The sequence below is a fragment of the Stegodyphus dumicola genome, chromosome 7 (genome assembly GCF_044657685.1).
Source record: "Stegodyphus dumicola isolate Sdum_Otavi_A_Nest chromosome 7, ASM4465768v1".
NCBI lineage: Eukaryota > Metazoa > Arthropoda > Arachnida > Araneae > Eresidae > Stegodyphus > Stegodyphus dumicola.
Genome location: NC_140774.1, coordinates 24,351,946 through 24,368,237, shown reverse-complemented (window position 1 = coordinate 24,368,237; position 16,292 = coordinate 24,351,946). Strand labels below are relative to the sequence as shown.

Sequence of the window (16,292 nt, the reverse complement as noted above, 5' to 3'; positions counted from 1 at the left end):
AAGACACTGGGAAATGCTTAACAATGTTGTTGTACGAAACTATCATTTCTAATTTAACACGAAATTCGTCAAACTAAGAGTCATATGAGTTTAAGTGCATCATTAGCTAACCTCTGATGCAGTTAAAGATATCACTAACTTATTTGCGCCTTATCTCTTATCGCTACTTAATTAGAATTAGAAAGAAGTTCATGGGTATTTTAAATAAATCAGATTAGAAATATTTTATAATTAGGCTAATCACTCTTCATAACTCAACTTGATGTCTCACTCAATTAAATCACTCTTGATAACTCATAACTGAAGATTTCTTTATTTACACAGCTCTGGACATTATTATAGTTGTGACCTTTACGTCTCGAGGAAAGTGAAGACAAAGAAACCCCTACAATAGTTTAATAATACTTAGCCAAAAACGCATGTAAAATCAAACTGAAATTAGTATTTGCAAAGACACGGGAATTTTGGAGGGCGAGTTTTTAAATACCCGTGGGCATTCGTACCCGGATTTAAATTTCTATTCAGCTCATGATGGAATGATATGCCCAAACTATTACTCTATAAAAGTCGTATGTGGTGTAATTTCATACTCTGATAGAGATTTAACATTGTCATAATCTTTAATAATTTACATTCTTTCTAAATAATGAATAGTATGGAGGCAAACCGCCTTCGATCCATTCAAGATTATGACGAATTATTATTTACTTCATTCTTTGTAGACTGAAGATTTCAGAAAATGTCAGGCTGAAATTAATGTTAAGACATGAACCTTAAAAGAAGTTCAGATATATATATACTTACTTCATATTTAAAATCGAAGTATGTTTCCCACGAAGAGGGCCATTTAAAACGATATGCAAATTCAGAACAGAAACAATCTGCAGCGCAATCCAACCGGTATAGCGGTTAGCGTCGCTGAATGCCCTGCCGAAGGACCCGAGTTCGAATCGCGGAGAAGTCATAACGTTTTTGTATGTATAGTGTTGTAAATGTTTGTAAATGTATAGTGTTGGTGTAGTATGGCGGCACTCTAAATATGCCGCGAGCCGAAAGTCCTCTCGTGTGGTTTGATGGAAGGGAAGAGGAGTGGGAGACCCTCGGACCCGTCCCCCGGTTATTAATATTACATCTAATTTGCAACTACCAATTTTTTTGTACTATGTTTAATTATTGGGTTCATAGCTTCCTTGCGCATATTTGTGTCTATGTAATCAATAGCATATCTGTTGTATTTTAAGGAATTTATAGTAAGATTTTTCCCCTATATTTTTTGTTTTAAAGAAAGGAGATGTTATCATCTACAAGTACTATAAAGAAAATAGATGTTATCCTCTACAAGTACTATAGGCAAATTTATTATTCTTCATTCAACAATTATGTAACTTTGAATGTATGTAGCTATAGTTCTATAAGTGCATTTACTTTGGTCATTTGAGTATACTCATTTTAATCCTGTTGTAACTATTTGTATATATAAAAGTGTGAATCTGGTAGTTAATTCAGAACGGGATCTATTAACCTTGTGCAAATGTATTTTGTATTTAATTAGTTATGTGCTCTGTTAACCCTTTGCAAAATAACCTCTTGAAACTGTTCAGTAAAATTAATCTTTAGTATTTCCCAGCAAATAGGAAATTTGACTGCTAAGCTATGTAAGTCATAACAAATAGCTGTATTTAACATCCTAGAATCGAAAATGTATAGTATTATATGAAAACAATCTATTTAAAGATGTATATGTCGCACTGTAACCTTTTTGAGAATTGTTAAAAATGCCATCCTGCCTGCTAGCTGTAACCACAGATAACAGGTATTAGATGGCATCTGCCAACATGATAATTAGACCGAGAGACTCGTTAAGTCCTTGGGTGGGTGGTCGGCGGAAATGAGCTAAATCGCTCTGTCACCTGTATGGGGCTCAAGGCTGTATCTTGCTCTTCCTGCCACGAGGAATTTCATGGGCTTGGGCTGATGTTCCTCTTAGACAAGCAAGCATAAGTAACAACAACGATTTGAAGATGGCATGGCATTGATTTAACCTTTTGAAGACGGGATGGCCATTATAGTGGCCACAGAGTCCTCTCTTTGAAAAACGGGGTTGTCCACTTTAGTGGGCATGTCTTTTTCCCCCATTTTCCAGGCTGAAAATTGAGGTGAAATGTCAAATTTGACGTCTCTGGGATTTTAACCACTTATCACTTTCAAAGGTCTTCCTTTTGCGACATAGATGCACCCCTCTGAGAATCCATTAAACTACACACAAGAATCCTTGTTGCAAATAGGAGGTGATTTCTTAAAGGGGAGAAAGCATTCGGTTCAAAATTCCCCGTCCTTTGGTAGCTTTTATTGCTACCAAAGCCCCGGCCTCAAAAGGTTAAAATTTAATGAAATGATAGAAATTTTAGGGGATACTGTTTATAAAGCAGTGATTGCTTACTTATGACACACGAATCTATTTCGTATGACACGCATTACGCACTTCAGAACCGCCGAACGAGACAAAAATTTACATAACAGAAAAATATTTGTTTCTTGTCAACGGTCTCATCATTGTCATTATATGCTACGCTTGCCTCGGATGCGTTCGAGTACATTCTTGGCAGACAGACGATACAGATGGCAGACGGATGATTCTATATGTGATACGTCGCCAAAATTAGGGTTTTCCAAGTTTTAACATGCTCAACTCAAAAGGTTCACCATTAATGTTGTAAGGTATACAATAATTAAAAGAACAATAATTTCAGTAACACATTCACTTATCTTCCATTTCAAAGAATAAACAGGAAAATGCGAATGAATGAGCCGAAGGTTATTTCTTGTTACATTCGATTTAAAAAAGGAAATATTTTTACTAAATGCAGAAAGAAAATTTCTGGAATTGTCAGACTGAGTTCAGAAGTAGTGTAAGAAATACATCTGAACGTATATTTAAAAAAAAATCTAATTTGTGCTCAGTTATTATCTTCGGCTACAATTCTTTGAATCCATGGCATATAAGAAGAGACTCGAGTGTAGACGCCTGGATATTCTGCAACACCACACAAGAAGCCAAACGAGACAATTCCTACATGTATCCACCTTGAATCTATTTCGATCATTAGAGGACCTCCGGAATCCCCCTAAAATTGAAATAAGATATTTAAGTATTCAAGAAATTGGTAATAAAGTGAACAACAAATATCGACTTTGATCAGTTTCCGTTAACTTCAAGTAACAAGAGATAGATACGTGTCTAGAATTTATCAATGGAAGTGATTATCATCATTAAAGAATCTGCTGACCTTGCATTGTTCTTGAAATTCCTCGCTTACTGTGAAATTTTCGACAATGATGTCATAGATAACAAAATTTATCGAAACTTACGGGACTTCTCTTTTAACGACTTACCATATTTTTCAATTTATAAATGGATATTTTAAGATAATATAAGTCGGTATTTTACTTCCCAAAAAGTTTAACTTACATATCACATATAAAAGCTACTTCTATTTGTATTTACTAATGAAATATACGTACATTATATATAATGAATACAATTAATTAAATTTATTATTCTAAATGAAAGGAAAATATTTTTGCTTTCAAAAAATTAAAAAATAGCGTCTGCAGATTTTATTAAAGAAAAAAATAACTCTGGTTTTTGTAGATCATGTTCACAAAATTTCTTATCCAGATTTTATTTTCACAAGCATTGGTCACAAACATACATACTCCCATTTACAAAAATGTTTCATGATGCAAAGATTGGCATTTTTAAATTTAAAAAAACCAATTTTTAAAAATTTCTTTAATTTAATCGTTTTATACTCTCTTACGGTCCCTGTAATTATATTTGTGATAATTTTGTCTCATTATATGAAATAAAACACAAAAAATGGGACATCTGTACGACAAAAAAAAAATTAATCGAGATATTTGGTACTAAAGTCGGAGATCTTATTTCGGGACCGTACACAAATTGGGGAGCGAATGTTTCCATGCATACGTGAATTAAATTAAAATATCAGTTTAGAGAAAAAAGGTTCTGATGCTGAGAAATTAAATGGCGAACATTCTTTTTCAAATTATTATGAAAATACTGATCACTACACATTTTGTGAAGATCAAAGAACCTACAGAATTCGTGTTTTCGAAAATGTTTGTGGGGTTCAGTGTAATATTGTATGCAATAATAAAAAAAAAGTCGGAAAGCTTTCAGATTTTATATTACGCCCAAAGGGTCGTTTGCTTAACGTTTTGTGTGTTGCCTTTATTTGTTAAATGTCATGTTCTTTGCATTTAAACCATCAGCAATAGAACAAAATATTTAAAAAGAGCATATGTTTAGAAATTTCGCTACAGAGTCTCGCGCGCTGGAGATATTTTATTCCCTTACGGTGCTGTCATTGCTCACTTTGAAATCTTTCAGTTTGGTAATTAAAAATTCGTTAAAATTTTACAAAATATGAAATAGATAATAAAACAAATTCTAAATTTGGACTCCCAGATGCCCGTATTCGAGTGAAGGATTACACGTTATTCAATATTTGATGTCTCTATGTACAGTTGGGTTTTCACAGTGCGAAAAACATACACACATTCATGTAGACGTTTCATTATTTAATTTCTTTAAATATAATACAAGGTTCTAATATTAGGTGGCACAGATTTGAAAAGTGACACGCCGTTCTATAGTGGATGACGCAAAATGAAAAAAAAAAAATTAATAGCCTTTCTGGGCAAATTGCCCCTTTAGGCTAAAAAATATTTGTAGTATAATGGATTTTCGTACGATTACCAAGTTATGATTCTAAAGTAATAAAACTTCGTGAGAATATTAATAACGCATTTTTAAACTTTAATCACTTACAAATTAGTCGCGTGAAAAGTCTTTTCGGCATATCAAATATAGCAAAATTATTTTTATTCAGTTCAGGTAGCTAAAATCTGATCAATTTATTACTAAATTCTCAATAATAGCACAAACGACACTATCCAGGACAGTTACAGAAACAAGAGCTGTTACGAGGATTTTCATGGACGTATTTTAATGATACAGTGTACGGTACAGTATACTCTGCATTAATATACTACATTATAATATGTATTATAAACTAAGCTAAATATTGCATATAATTCTGTATTATATACACATTCAATTATATATGTATACTACTGTACATTTAATATCTCTTATATAATGCATTCAGTCCTACTAGCGCCGAGCGATAAAAGCCGCTGAACACTGATAGTTCGGTCTGGGATTAGCCCGGACTCGATCCCGAGAGAATGCCCTGCCTGATGTTTTTTTTTTTTCTTTCTTTTCTTTTTTTTTTTTTTTTTTTTTTTTTTTTTTTTTACAATTTACTATCCCTAGAAAAGTCCTGCATGAAAGCGTACCTCCCTTTAGGCAAGCGCTATTTCTTATATGTATCGGTATATCAAAATAAACAAATCTAAACTGTCGTTGATTTATCCCCTGATTACAATCCCTTACACACAAGTGCAGATTTAATCTCATTTGCCCATTTAAAAGTCAACCAAGTAAAACAAGAATGTATGACATCGATTGTTTTCCTTTTGACAATAACTTTCCTACATTTAGGCGACTTTGGAATTTAAACCGATGGAAAATTAAGTCTTCTTAAAGAAGACGCTTAGTTATTTCCTCAGATAAGTAGTATAAAGAGAATTTGCCAACTTCAAGCGATAAAGAAGTCTATAATTGTCAAAAATTAAATTTTCTCAGAAAAGCACGCCGAGCTACTCTCTAAGCTAAGCCGTATTGTTTGCGAGATTTGGCCTGCTTGTCGTTATGTAAACAGGCGCATTTGCATAACAGCCAGAATTTTGCGTCTCTGATTTAATATTTGTTTTGTAAGTAATTGAATATACTTACATTATCAGCCCACAAGAAGAGGATGTTTGGGTTTTGTAACTTTAAGTCGAAATACAAGTAAATATTTAAATTACTCTGACTCTTGCTGAATCACTTTATGTTATTTGATTCTACGTTAAATAAGGGGCGAGAATTTGTCTGGAAGTCTAGGAAAGTTATCGCAGTGTTTAAATTAATGCAATGTATTGAAGTCTGAATATATTGGGTACAGAGCGCTGTTCGCAATTTATAAGGTATACTTATCTCAAAGTTCAATGTAATATTCTTCTTCAAAGTTCCTAAGAGAGTGACTAGTTTTCTGCTTAGCAGGGAGAAGTAAACCGGGTTTTTTCGCAGCGTTTTTTTTTTTTTTTTTTCCTACAGGATCAAGCATCTGTTATTAAAAAACGTCATTCAGGGAAATTCCATTATTACTGGAAATTTCAATCGAGAAAGGTGAATCAAGAACACCCGCTAAGCAAATCAACCGTGTCATATCAGTTAAAACTTTGCTAAAGCAAACAGAGTGGAAAAACATGACGGAGACCTTGTTCATTTCATATATGGACAGATATCAACTTTAAGACTAATTAAAACCGAATGCGCAGTTAAATGTATTATCCGTTCATATACTTATCAAAGAAAGCAAAGTGATTATCTCATCTGTGGAGATGTTACGGCACATAATTAGCCTTAAGTTTTCAACACGGATAAGGCAGATATTTTGCTGGTTTCTGGCTCTGGTAGACTATGATTTAAAACATTTATAATTTACATTTACAGTATGAACAAAGTACTACAATAAGACAAGTTATAGTTATTGGAACATGGTAAAGCACAGATAAGCTATCTGCCTCGGGGGAATGGATGCTTCCGTGGTAGACTTCCTAAAGGAAACTGGATCGTATTCACACTATACATGGGAAGGACAACGAAAATCAACCATGCAGTCAGCCCATTCGTGTAGATCGAGCCTGAGTCGAATGCTTAGTATTCATACTAGGTTTAATCCACTCGACCACTGGAGGCTACAGTGAAACAGAGTATTGTTTAAAAGAGCATACTCAATGCATGATCAAAGGATTTAATATAAGGTTAAAATAAAACTTCCTAAACAGCCTTACACATTTGAAGGCTGGTGACACAGCCTATTAATGCTTCTGAAACATAGTCTAGTAATTTTTCACTTATCTGCGATAATAAGATCCTCATTATAGTCTAAGCCGCAAGACTCAGATAGAGGACTCAAAAACTGGGATTTCGAATTTCTATTACGACAAACGAGATCTACTTGCCTAAGGAGAGGAATAACTTTGAGGAGGACCTTCTTTAAGGAAAACTCGCTCTTATTCAATATAATACATTGGATCTGCGACTTATAAATGTCATACATCTATCGTTATACTATCTGTCATACTATCATTATGAGAGTCAATCAGAATCAAAGTTTTCAGTTTAGGATACGAATGCATACTGTGATATTATTGAGGCAACCTTTGGCTTTTCAACATGCCGTTCTTTGCATTGTATTTGCTAGGTGACTGTTACGCTGTTTAATGTGCCGAATATGTGGCATCCACGATAATGTATTGTCAAATGTTATGTCAAAAGATTTAACTTTTATTTAACCACACATTTGATGGGAAAGCCAGACCTCTTGAAGCTAACGTTTTATTCCGCTTTAACGTTTTAGCTAACGTTTTATTCCGGGCTATAGCTGTAGGATTCCTCATAGTATAATGCTGAGTTACTATTGGAAGTGAAGAATCTTAAGAACTGATAAGCGAATAATTGCTTGAGTTCGTGTGACAGGAAACAACAAGATAGAAGGGTAAACTAGCTCTTTATTATTCCAACTAAAAATTAACAAAACTTCGTCTTGGAGTGTACAATAAAGCCGACACTTGGGCTTTGAACTTAAGAGACTAAGAATAATACTAAACTAATCTAATCTAAAGAGGTATAGTCGAAGCTATCAAAAATTCTAATAGAATTGGCCCCTAAGCGTTAATAGACTGCCAAGCTATCAAACGCCTAAAGTACGGCCGAGTGTAATAGCTTAGAAGAGAGTAGTTTAATAGAGGCGGACTCATGCAGCCAGAATATCTCGTATCTCTCTCACTAAGACCGAAGAACTTCTCGGTTAAATACCGCTCTTCCTCATTATGTTTTCAGACGTGATTCTAAAACTACATTCTGGCCGGAAGTAGTAAATTGAAGCTAAGAATCGACAGAAAAGGAACTTAAAATTTAACTGTTAATAAAATTAACATAATCCTTACATAGTCAAGCTTGTGGCTTGACTATGTAAGGATTATGTTAATCTTGTCAAGAGGGCGCGATGCGTGCTGCGCTGGCAAGTTAAGCGGCAATAGTTTCCCTTCTCTTTTTTCTGTTTAGAAGCCCACCAGCAGGCGAGCGGTAAAGTCGCTGAACACTGGTAGTTCGGTCCGAAGTTCGAATCCCGCAAACGGGCTGGCTGCATGGGTGGTTTCGTGGTTTTTCCCATGTGTAACGTGTATACGAGCCAGTTCCCCTTAGAAAGTCCTCCACGAAGGCATCCCTCCCCTTAAGCAGATAGCCCTCGAGGCTTTGCCGTAATTAAATAACCTAACCTAACCTTTGGGGAAGTGTTACCGATCAGCAACCGCAACTTCTCGTTTGTAAGCAAGTATGTATTTGTTTAAGGTGTTTTCATGTGTAATTTCTTGTATATATGTATATTTTGACGCTTAACTAATTTAGTTATCAGCGTTTATTTTTAATTGATTGTATATTTTTATGTGAACTTGACAAGCGTCAGACTTGCTTTGATCGCTTATTATTTTAGTGCTTAACATGTTTTATGAAATTCCATTCTTTCTTGTTTAACGCGAAACTTTTAAAGTTTTGAGTGATTTTTTTAATTGATTGCGTATTTTAATTGATTGTACATAGTCAAGCTTGGGTTTTAGTATTTCAGATCTGATGCTTTTGCTGCCTAGTCCAGCCAGAGAAAGTGTCAAATCGCATTTGCGCATGCAATGCGCATTTGCGATAGCCACAACCAGGAGGAAGTCGTCTGCAAAGCCAATGAATTTAAGATTTTCCTCTCCTTTATAGAGTTGGAATACTCTGTTGGCAATAAAGATCCAAAGTATGTTCCATAAAGCATGACACTTCTGGGCATCCGCTTACGACGTCTTTGTTCAATTCAGTGCCACTTAATGTGATTTGGACCATTCTTCCCTGAAGGTAATTTCGAAATAAGTCAGCAATTGAACCCGCTCAGGCAATTGTTGCAAGAGTTATACTCAACATCTGAGTACTACAGCAAGTCAGAGGTTCTCTGTATATTCAAATAAATAACCACTAAACGAAAATCTGCTTTGTTGGCTGTTAGTGTATTCTTTTATAGCATGAATATTTTGTTCTAAAGCTAAACTGTAAAGGACTAATGGTTCTAATCAAGTGTAGATGGTGACTGATTCTAGAGAGGATAACTTTTCTCAGGACCTTTCCAAAAGCAAAGGAGAGATATATCGGTCAATCGGAGCTTTTCAGGTCAGTATCTTTACCTTTTACGAAACAATAAAGCTACTTCTGCACGTATTGTGACTTGAAGAAAATATCATGGTTTCCCACATGCCCAGTTGAAGGCAAACAGTAAGTATAGAAAAACCTGTTGCGTTATCTGTATGATTGCCTTATAGACATCATCTAGACCTGTGGCCTTTTTCAGTAAAAGAGCTTCATAAAATTAAATTTTCACTGAATCAAATCACTGGAATTAATTCACTGCCCTTCTGAAATGTCATATTTCAGAAGATGTCAGAGGGAACTGTGAGCCAGGTTTCCTCTCATGGTTGGGCTGTACAAACTTTCTTTGATGCTGTCTTTGCTGATCGTAAAAACCGGTTCCATCGTCACATTCGAAAATGAGTGGAACCAGTAGGCAGTGGAACACTTCGGCACAAGTGTTATCATTAGGAAACATGGATACATGGGATTTTTCAGTCCGAAATATCTTATTGATGCAATCCTAAATGCCGGCTTGTACAAGTAAGTTGTTTAAGAGAAGCTGTTGCGCCAGCAAGAGATTTTAGCTTTGTTAATCGATCTGTTATGTGCCGCTGTGGCATTCCTGAACTGTAAAATTCAAAATTATTTCAAACTGCAGCGTTCGAGAATGTTTGCTCTGTTATTGCTTGATATCTGCATCCATGGCATGGACCCTGCTCCTGTCTTACCACCAGTACTGGGGTCAACCAACTGGTACATTTGGCTGTTGCACGGTTTTTCATTGCTTGATATCTGCATCTGAGGGACGCACCCTGTTGTTGACTAACCACTAGTGCTGGGTCAACGAATTGGCACATTTGGCTCGCGTACGATTTTTATATGCCCCACTGCAGACACTAATAATATGTCCGGCGACACCTGTGTAAGTCTTGTTAAATTAGGAGCTACCTTAGCAGGTTGTTGAATATAATGGGCTGTGCGTTTGAAGACTGTTATAGGAACGTGTGCTACGTGAGCCAGAGTAGTTTTGAGGAAGAAAGCGGGTTATTATAAACAATGTAGCTAGATACTGAGCAAGTGGGAGGTATAGCTGTGGTTGGAAACAAGAATGAATGTCATAATATTTTTGGAGGTACCACTTCAATTTCAAGTTCTACCATAATTTGTAGGACACTGGTACTGACCTTTTGGGCATATTGCAGGTTGCAAGGCAAGAAACAGAGGTGAAGAGTCCTGCATTGTGGGTCATTAGAAGAAGGTATTTGGTCCTCGAAGGCATTCAAATAGTAAATCTTCCATCTGTGAACTGGAACTGTTAACCGATGATATCACAAAAGGTGCGCCGGAGAAACGTGTACAAAATATACCATACAAATATAAAAAATATCAACAATAAACCTGACGTCACATATACTAAAAATATGAAGATTAAAATTTATTGAAAACCTTACAGAATTTACGGTCTAAAATTAACTAATACTACAACAATCATCTGCGGTAAAGCATCTCATTATTGTTAACTAAAATGAACTGGACTGTTTGAAATAAGTTAGAGCAAGCAAAGGCTATCTGCGTAAGAACACGGATGCCTTCTCGGGTACTTTTAAGACAAACAGGGGAACACATGAGGTAGTCGTGAAACTTTCCATTTAGTTAAAACTTTCGCTGGGATTTTTAATCAGAGTCGACCTGCTAGTGATCAGTGATTTTACCGCTCGGTCACTGGTAAGGTTTAGATGAGATGCTTAAGTAAACTAAGTTAAAATAATTTATTAATTCAAATGATGTTCCATATAAATGAACAACTAATTTAAAATTCTTAAAGAATGCGAGGTAGTTTCTCTTTAGAAGTTCACCGCGAAAACATCCCTCGTTTAACAGGCAACGCTCGTGACTTGTCATAATTAAATCAACTAACCACAATTTTTTATTTAAATAGTAAAAGGAAATAGGATTATATTTACAGATATTTAGTAAACCCGTTCAAGTAACGCTCATACTTCCCCAAACTTTTGTGCCCTTTTATAAACTAATTTATATCTTCTAAATAATGTGGGAATTTCTCTCTTGGGAGGAGAGATGGAAGAATCGGTCAGAAGGCGTAACTGAATCTTTATCTATTAGATAAAGTAAAACAAAATCTTGCAAAATGACGACAAAATAAAAGATGTAAGTATTTTCTCTCGTATCATATTAGGTGAAGGTCATTAGAATTCGTCTGTGACAGCAGCATGTCGTCTGTGATGAAACAAGGCCATCCATGTTTCATCGGATATAGATGTTTTACATATGGTACTTATATTTTTATATACTGCCTATACTTGCGTGCTTCTTCTATGGGTCCTCTAATGATTGCAAACAAATATGGAGCTGTACTCAAACTTATATTACTATAGGATTCTGACACCAGTAACGAGTGTTTCGGTTCTCAAAGGTGGCAGTCGTGAAAGGCTAATAAAGTTAAGCCAATTAATTAAATAAAATAGTAAACGTATATTATATTTTAGGATGTAGGGCCCTAAACATTTCAGAGGCCTTGGGCCCTCACTTTGCAGCTCCGTTGTGTTATTGACGGTAATATTGCTAAGGAAATAGTTCAGTATACTGTTCAACTTTGCGTGTGAGGTTGGAAGAGGTACTGTAGAAGTCACCTAGCGCATGACTTCTACAGTACCTCTTCCTACAGCTTCGATGAATTTTTAGTTAAAGCCGTTGCAATAATTTGATTCACAGATGAATTTTCCATTAACATGCCACATTCAAAGAAGGAAGAAAATGGTGTTTATGCAGGTTTTGCATATTTGCATAAATTTCATTGCCAAAAAAAAAAAAAAAAAAAAAACCATTAAGATTGCTTTCTCCCTGCGAAGAAATGCTTTATCTTTCCCCTTTCAAAATGTACTTGGCCAGTTGATCTACCTTTGACTCAAAGATTGGTAATTCCGTTTTCACAAATGGGAATCCCGATCCATTAGCAATGTCTTTACACAGCAAGGGTGAATACTTACATGACAAGCGTCCACGCCTCCATCAGGATGTCCAGCGCATATCATACTCGTGGTAATACCTTGAGACAGAGCTCGAGTTTTAAGGTTTTCATAAGCAAGTTTACAACGGCTGAGGGCCACAATTTGCAACGAGGCTTCTTTTAGAATGTTACTGCTTTCTCCCCCTAAAAAATGAAATTTTATTATGAGAAAATAAAATTAAGTACATTCATATCAATTATTTCGATTTTCGATCTGATAGATAGATAGTGCATCATTTATCCTAATCCAATTACTTTGGATAACGATAATCAGCTTTATATGCACAAAAATAATAAATATCTTAGTTCCATATGCATAGTTTCACCAAAGACGTTATTTTTTAATACAGTGGAATTAAAAAAGCTTTAGGATTTCCTTTTCAAAGTTATGTTTTGATTAAAACTGCAGATTTTAAAACTGGAAGCTCGGAGCGAAGCCTGTTAAAAAAGAGAGATCCTCTAATTTTTTCGTCTTAGTAAATCCACCATCGAAATAAAATACATTTCGTATTTCGTATTTTATGGAATATTCAATGTAGTCATTAGTTTTCATTCAAAAATATTCATATATTCATCGTTTCGTTTTCCGTTAGGTTATATGTTGAATAAAATATAAACAAGTATGCTTTGACCCAGAATTTGTTTTTTTTCTGAATGTAATTTAAAAGAAAAGAAAAACCCTAAAGCAGCGGTTCTCAACCTTTTGACTAATGCGTAGCATCTAAACAAAAACTGAAAACCTTTAGTATCACCGCTACAGAGTACTACTATCACCAACCCCTATGAACAAAGATCAGATCGCATAGATTTACGAGAGTTAGAGACAAAAACTAATGAGGATGTTGGGATTTTAATTTTTGAATTTAATAGTTCAAAATACTTTCCTTCTTTGCGTACCACCGGTTGAGAAACCCTGCACAAAGCATTCTTGTTAATTTTATTTGAAGAGATTATTATTTATTTTATTTTAACGAATATGAAGAGAAATGTAAAGATAATGAAGAAGTACAGATACAGAAAGCAAAACATAATTTCAACTTTCGGATTTTACGATGTAAGAGAGTTTTAACGCATGGATTTATCATTAGAAAAGAGTTCGAAGAGAAAATTGAAGACGAAATAACATGAGTAAACTAATTACTAAATTATACGGGTAAGCAGCTTAGTTACAGAGGGTGTTTACAAATTTATAGAACGATTTCGAGACCGTTTAATTAATTTTTAATATGTAAAGAGTATTTTTTTTTAATATTCGATCTAATAACCTTGTTCTTGGACCGTAAATATGCATTAGGATTTCCTAAATGGAATGATGTTTTGCAAAATGTCCAGGGGCATTGATTTCTATTTTTCTCTTCTACTACTTCAGAGTCCATCAATCGTGCTGTATTTACGTTTAGAAGAGCTCTTTTCAAAAGACCAGACGCACAATAGTCCATAGGTTTAAGCCCACGGAACTTTGCGGGAATACGTTGAAAAGGTATGTATACAATACCTGTATCAGTCTTCATTTTTTCAATGAATGTAACTGTACTTTTCAAAGTATGACTTCTTTCTGTGTCCTGATGAAATTTCACTCTTTAAAAGTCATTGGGAAAATGAAATGGAATTTCTTCTGCAAACATGGGACATAAACATTCTCTTGATAGTATGCTGAGTTGATTTTAACATCCCCTCTTCTTCTTATTTTCAATTTCTTATGGTAAGAGAGTCCTGCGACAATCATAAACCCCTTACTGAAACTTTCATTGCACTGACGGAACTAGGTTTGTACATTTTTTTCTCTTTTTTTCGTTAATAACTTTTTTCTCTTTTTTGTTGCATTCATTTAGATAAACTCATGCTTCATCGAGAGTCACAATGTATTTCTATTTCTCTCGGGCTAAATAGTTTTCATAAAGGTATAAGGTATTTCTCCCGCCTTTTTAGACTGCCTTCGTGGTGTAGTGGTCAGCACGCTCGACGCAAACTCGAGAGGTCCGTGGTTCGAGTCCCGGCGAGGGTATTGCTCATTTTTCACATCTCCTGCTTCGAAATAACCTAATGCCTCTACAAGAGTTGTACAAATTTTCTGTGTTGAGGCACATATCTCGGCAAAAGCTGGTAAATTTTGTTTTTTAGTTTTTTAAGCTGTAAATGTTAGTTTATTATTTTACTTTTTATTGGCACAGATGTATTTTAAGACTTTGGAAATGATTTCTGCATCGGCGGATTTTTCTCTTGATACCAACGGTTTAACTTTAGAAACACTATAAACCGTACGTACCTATTTCGGGTATTCATTTGGAGATCTCGTTTCATGTATCAGTAATATTTGAAAGTTTTTTTCCCTTTTTGATTAATACTTTTGCTCATTTTTCACTTAAAAATTTTAATACCATGCATTTCACAACGTTTCTCAGTTATGGGATAGGAATATATATCTTCGGAAAGCACAAAAACGTATCCTTCAACCCCGCAGTTTATTAACATGCGACATTTTGAAAGAAATATGCATTTAAAAGTAACATACAACATTATTTATTTCAACTAATAAGCTGTTTCCAGAAATTTTTATTTCAAATTATTCGCATTTGTTTAATTTATTACTGAATTTGTTCTAAAAATGTGAAAACATCCTCTGTAGGTTTTAATGACATCACAGCTTTGCACAGTATTTGGACTATTCTGTGAAGGAATTTCCATGTGGTTGCTAACGAAAGGAATGCACTTTCCCTTATTGACATCTATAAAAATTATTTATATATATATAAATTAAACAATGTTTTAAATCGTATACTGATCGGATTGCGTGTTTTAATCAGTACAATATATACGTACTTCATGTGAAAGCTCTGGAAAAGCTTGATGTAACTACGGATTATTTATATTTACCTATATTTATCCTATGCACATCCATGCATTAATTAAAACTTTTAATAAAGAATCCAAAATCATATGTTGACTACTCAGCGTCATCAAAATATTTCACTTTAACAGAAAAATAGAAGTTTCAGAATATTATAAATTTACATTGACAGACATTTTATTATTATGTTATTTATTCATTATTTATTTATTAAATTTACTATTCTATATAAAACATTTTATTATTGGATTGTAGCAGATGAAACAGCCGTTGAATGGCTTCATATTTCCATTGGTTTTGGGAAAAAATGAGCATTGGAATTTATGCTAAATTTGATCGTATAAAACATCTGTGATGCAACTGTAGTATTTATTTCATTCAACGAGCACTGAACATTGTATATCACTGACAACAAGTTATCATAAAGCCCAGTTTATTAAGACTGCCAGATATATTTTAAACTGGAAAATTCTGTACCGGTTGTAGTAATAATATCGACAATGCATTTAGGGGAGGAATAACTAATGAGAGAATAGCTAGACTTTGATTTGCAATCTTTCGTTCAGGAGGTTTGAGATTGCAAAATGTAACGCGTAGACATCGTCTTTCCTTCGTTGATTCCAATGAACTAAAGAACTAAAACAACAAATTGTGCACTAGAAATTGCCCATACAATTAATACGCAATTTTTATTGTTTTACAGCATTTGGCATTTAAAGGAAAAATAAAAAGCTGTAAAAGTGGGTGCCTTACGAATTCACTGATGAAAATTAAGAACGGAGCTTAGAAGTGTGCCCTTGTCCCTTAAGAAAAAATAAAGAAGAAACTGGCCTTCAATGAATTATGACTGCAGATGAGAAGTGAATATTTTACGATGATGGTCATATGTTCGTCGACATGGCTGGGAGTGTAGGTATACCAGTAAAGACTTCAAAGATATCTTTGTATCTAAATAAGATGTTTACAGTATAGTTGTGCTATCTGTTGATATTATTCACTTTATTCACTTCTTATTACTCCCAAAAGACGAAATGATACATGCGCCTTGATAT

The 16,292-nt window shown here is 34.5% G+C and overlaps 1 protein-coding gene and 1 non-coding gene across 2 annotated transcripts in view; one reads left to right on the top strand and one right to left on the bottom strand.

The window, feature by feature from the left end:
* Positions 1 to 2,338: 2,338 nt before the first annotated feature.
* LOC118199976 (clotting factor G beta subunit-like) overlaps positions 2,339 to 16,292 on the bottom strand; it is a 31,220-nt gene continuing 17,266 nt past the window's right edge. Inside the window, exons 5-6 of the mRNA XM_035371883.2 lie at positions 12,373 to 12,536; positions 2,339 to 3,125 (exon numbers count right to left, since the gene is read on the bottom strand). Of these exons, the coding sequence (XP_035227774.2) occupies positions 2,958 to 3,125; positions 12,373 to 12,536 (332 nt within the window). The 3' untranslated portion in view covers positions 2,339 to 2,957. The remainder of the gene's footprint in view (positions 3,126 to 12,372; positions 12,537 to 16,292) is intronic.
* Positions 14,325 to 14,397, top strand: TRNAL-CAA (transfer RNA leucine (anticodon CAA)). Its single transcript has one exon. It is a non-coding gene; the product is annotated as a tRNA-Leu (tRNA).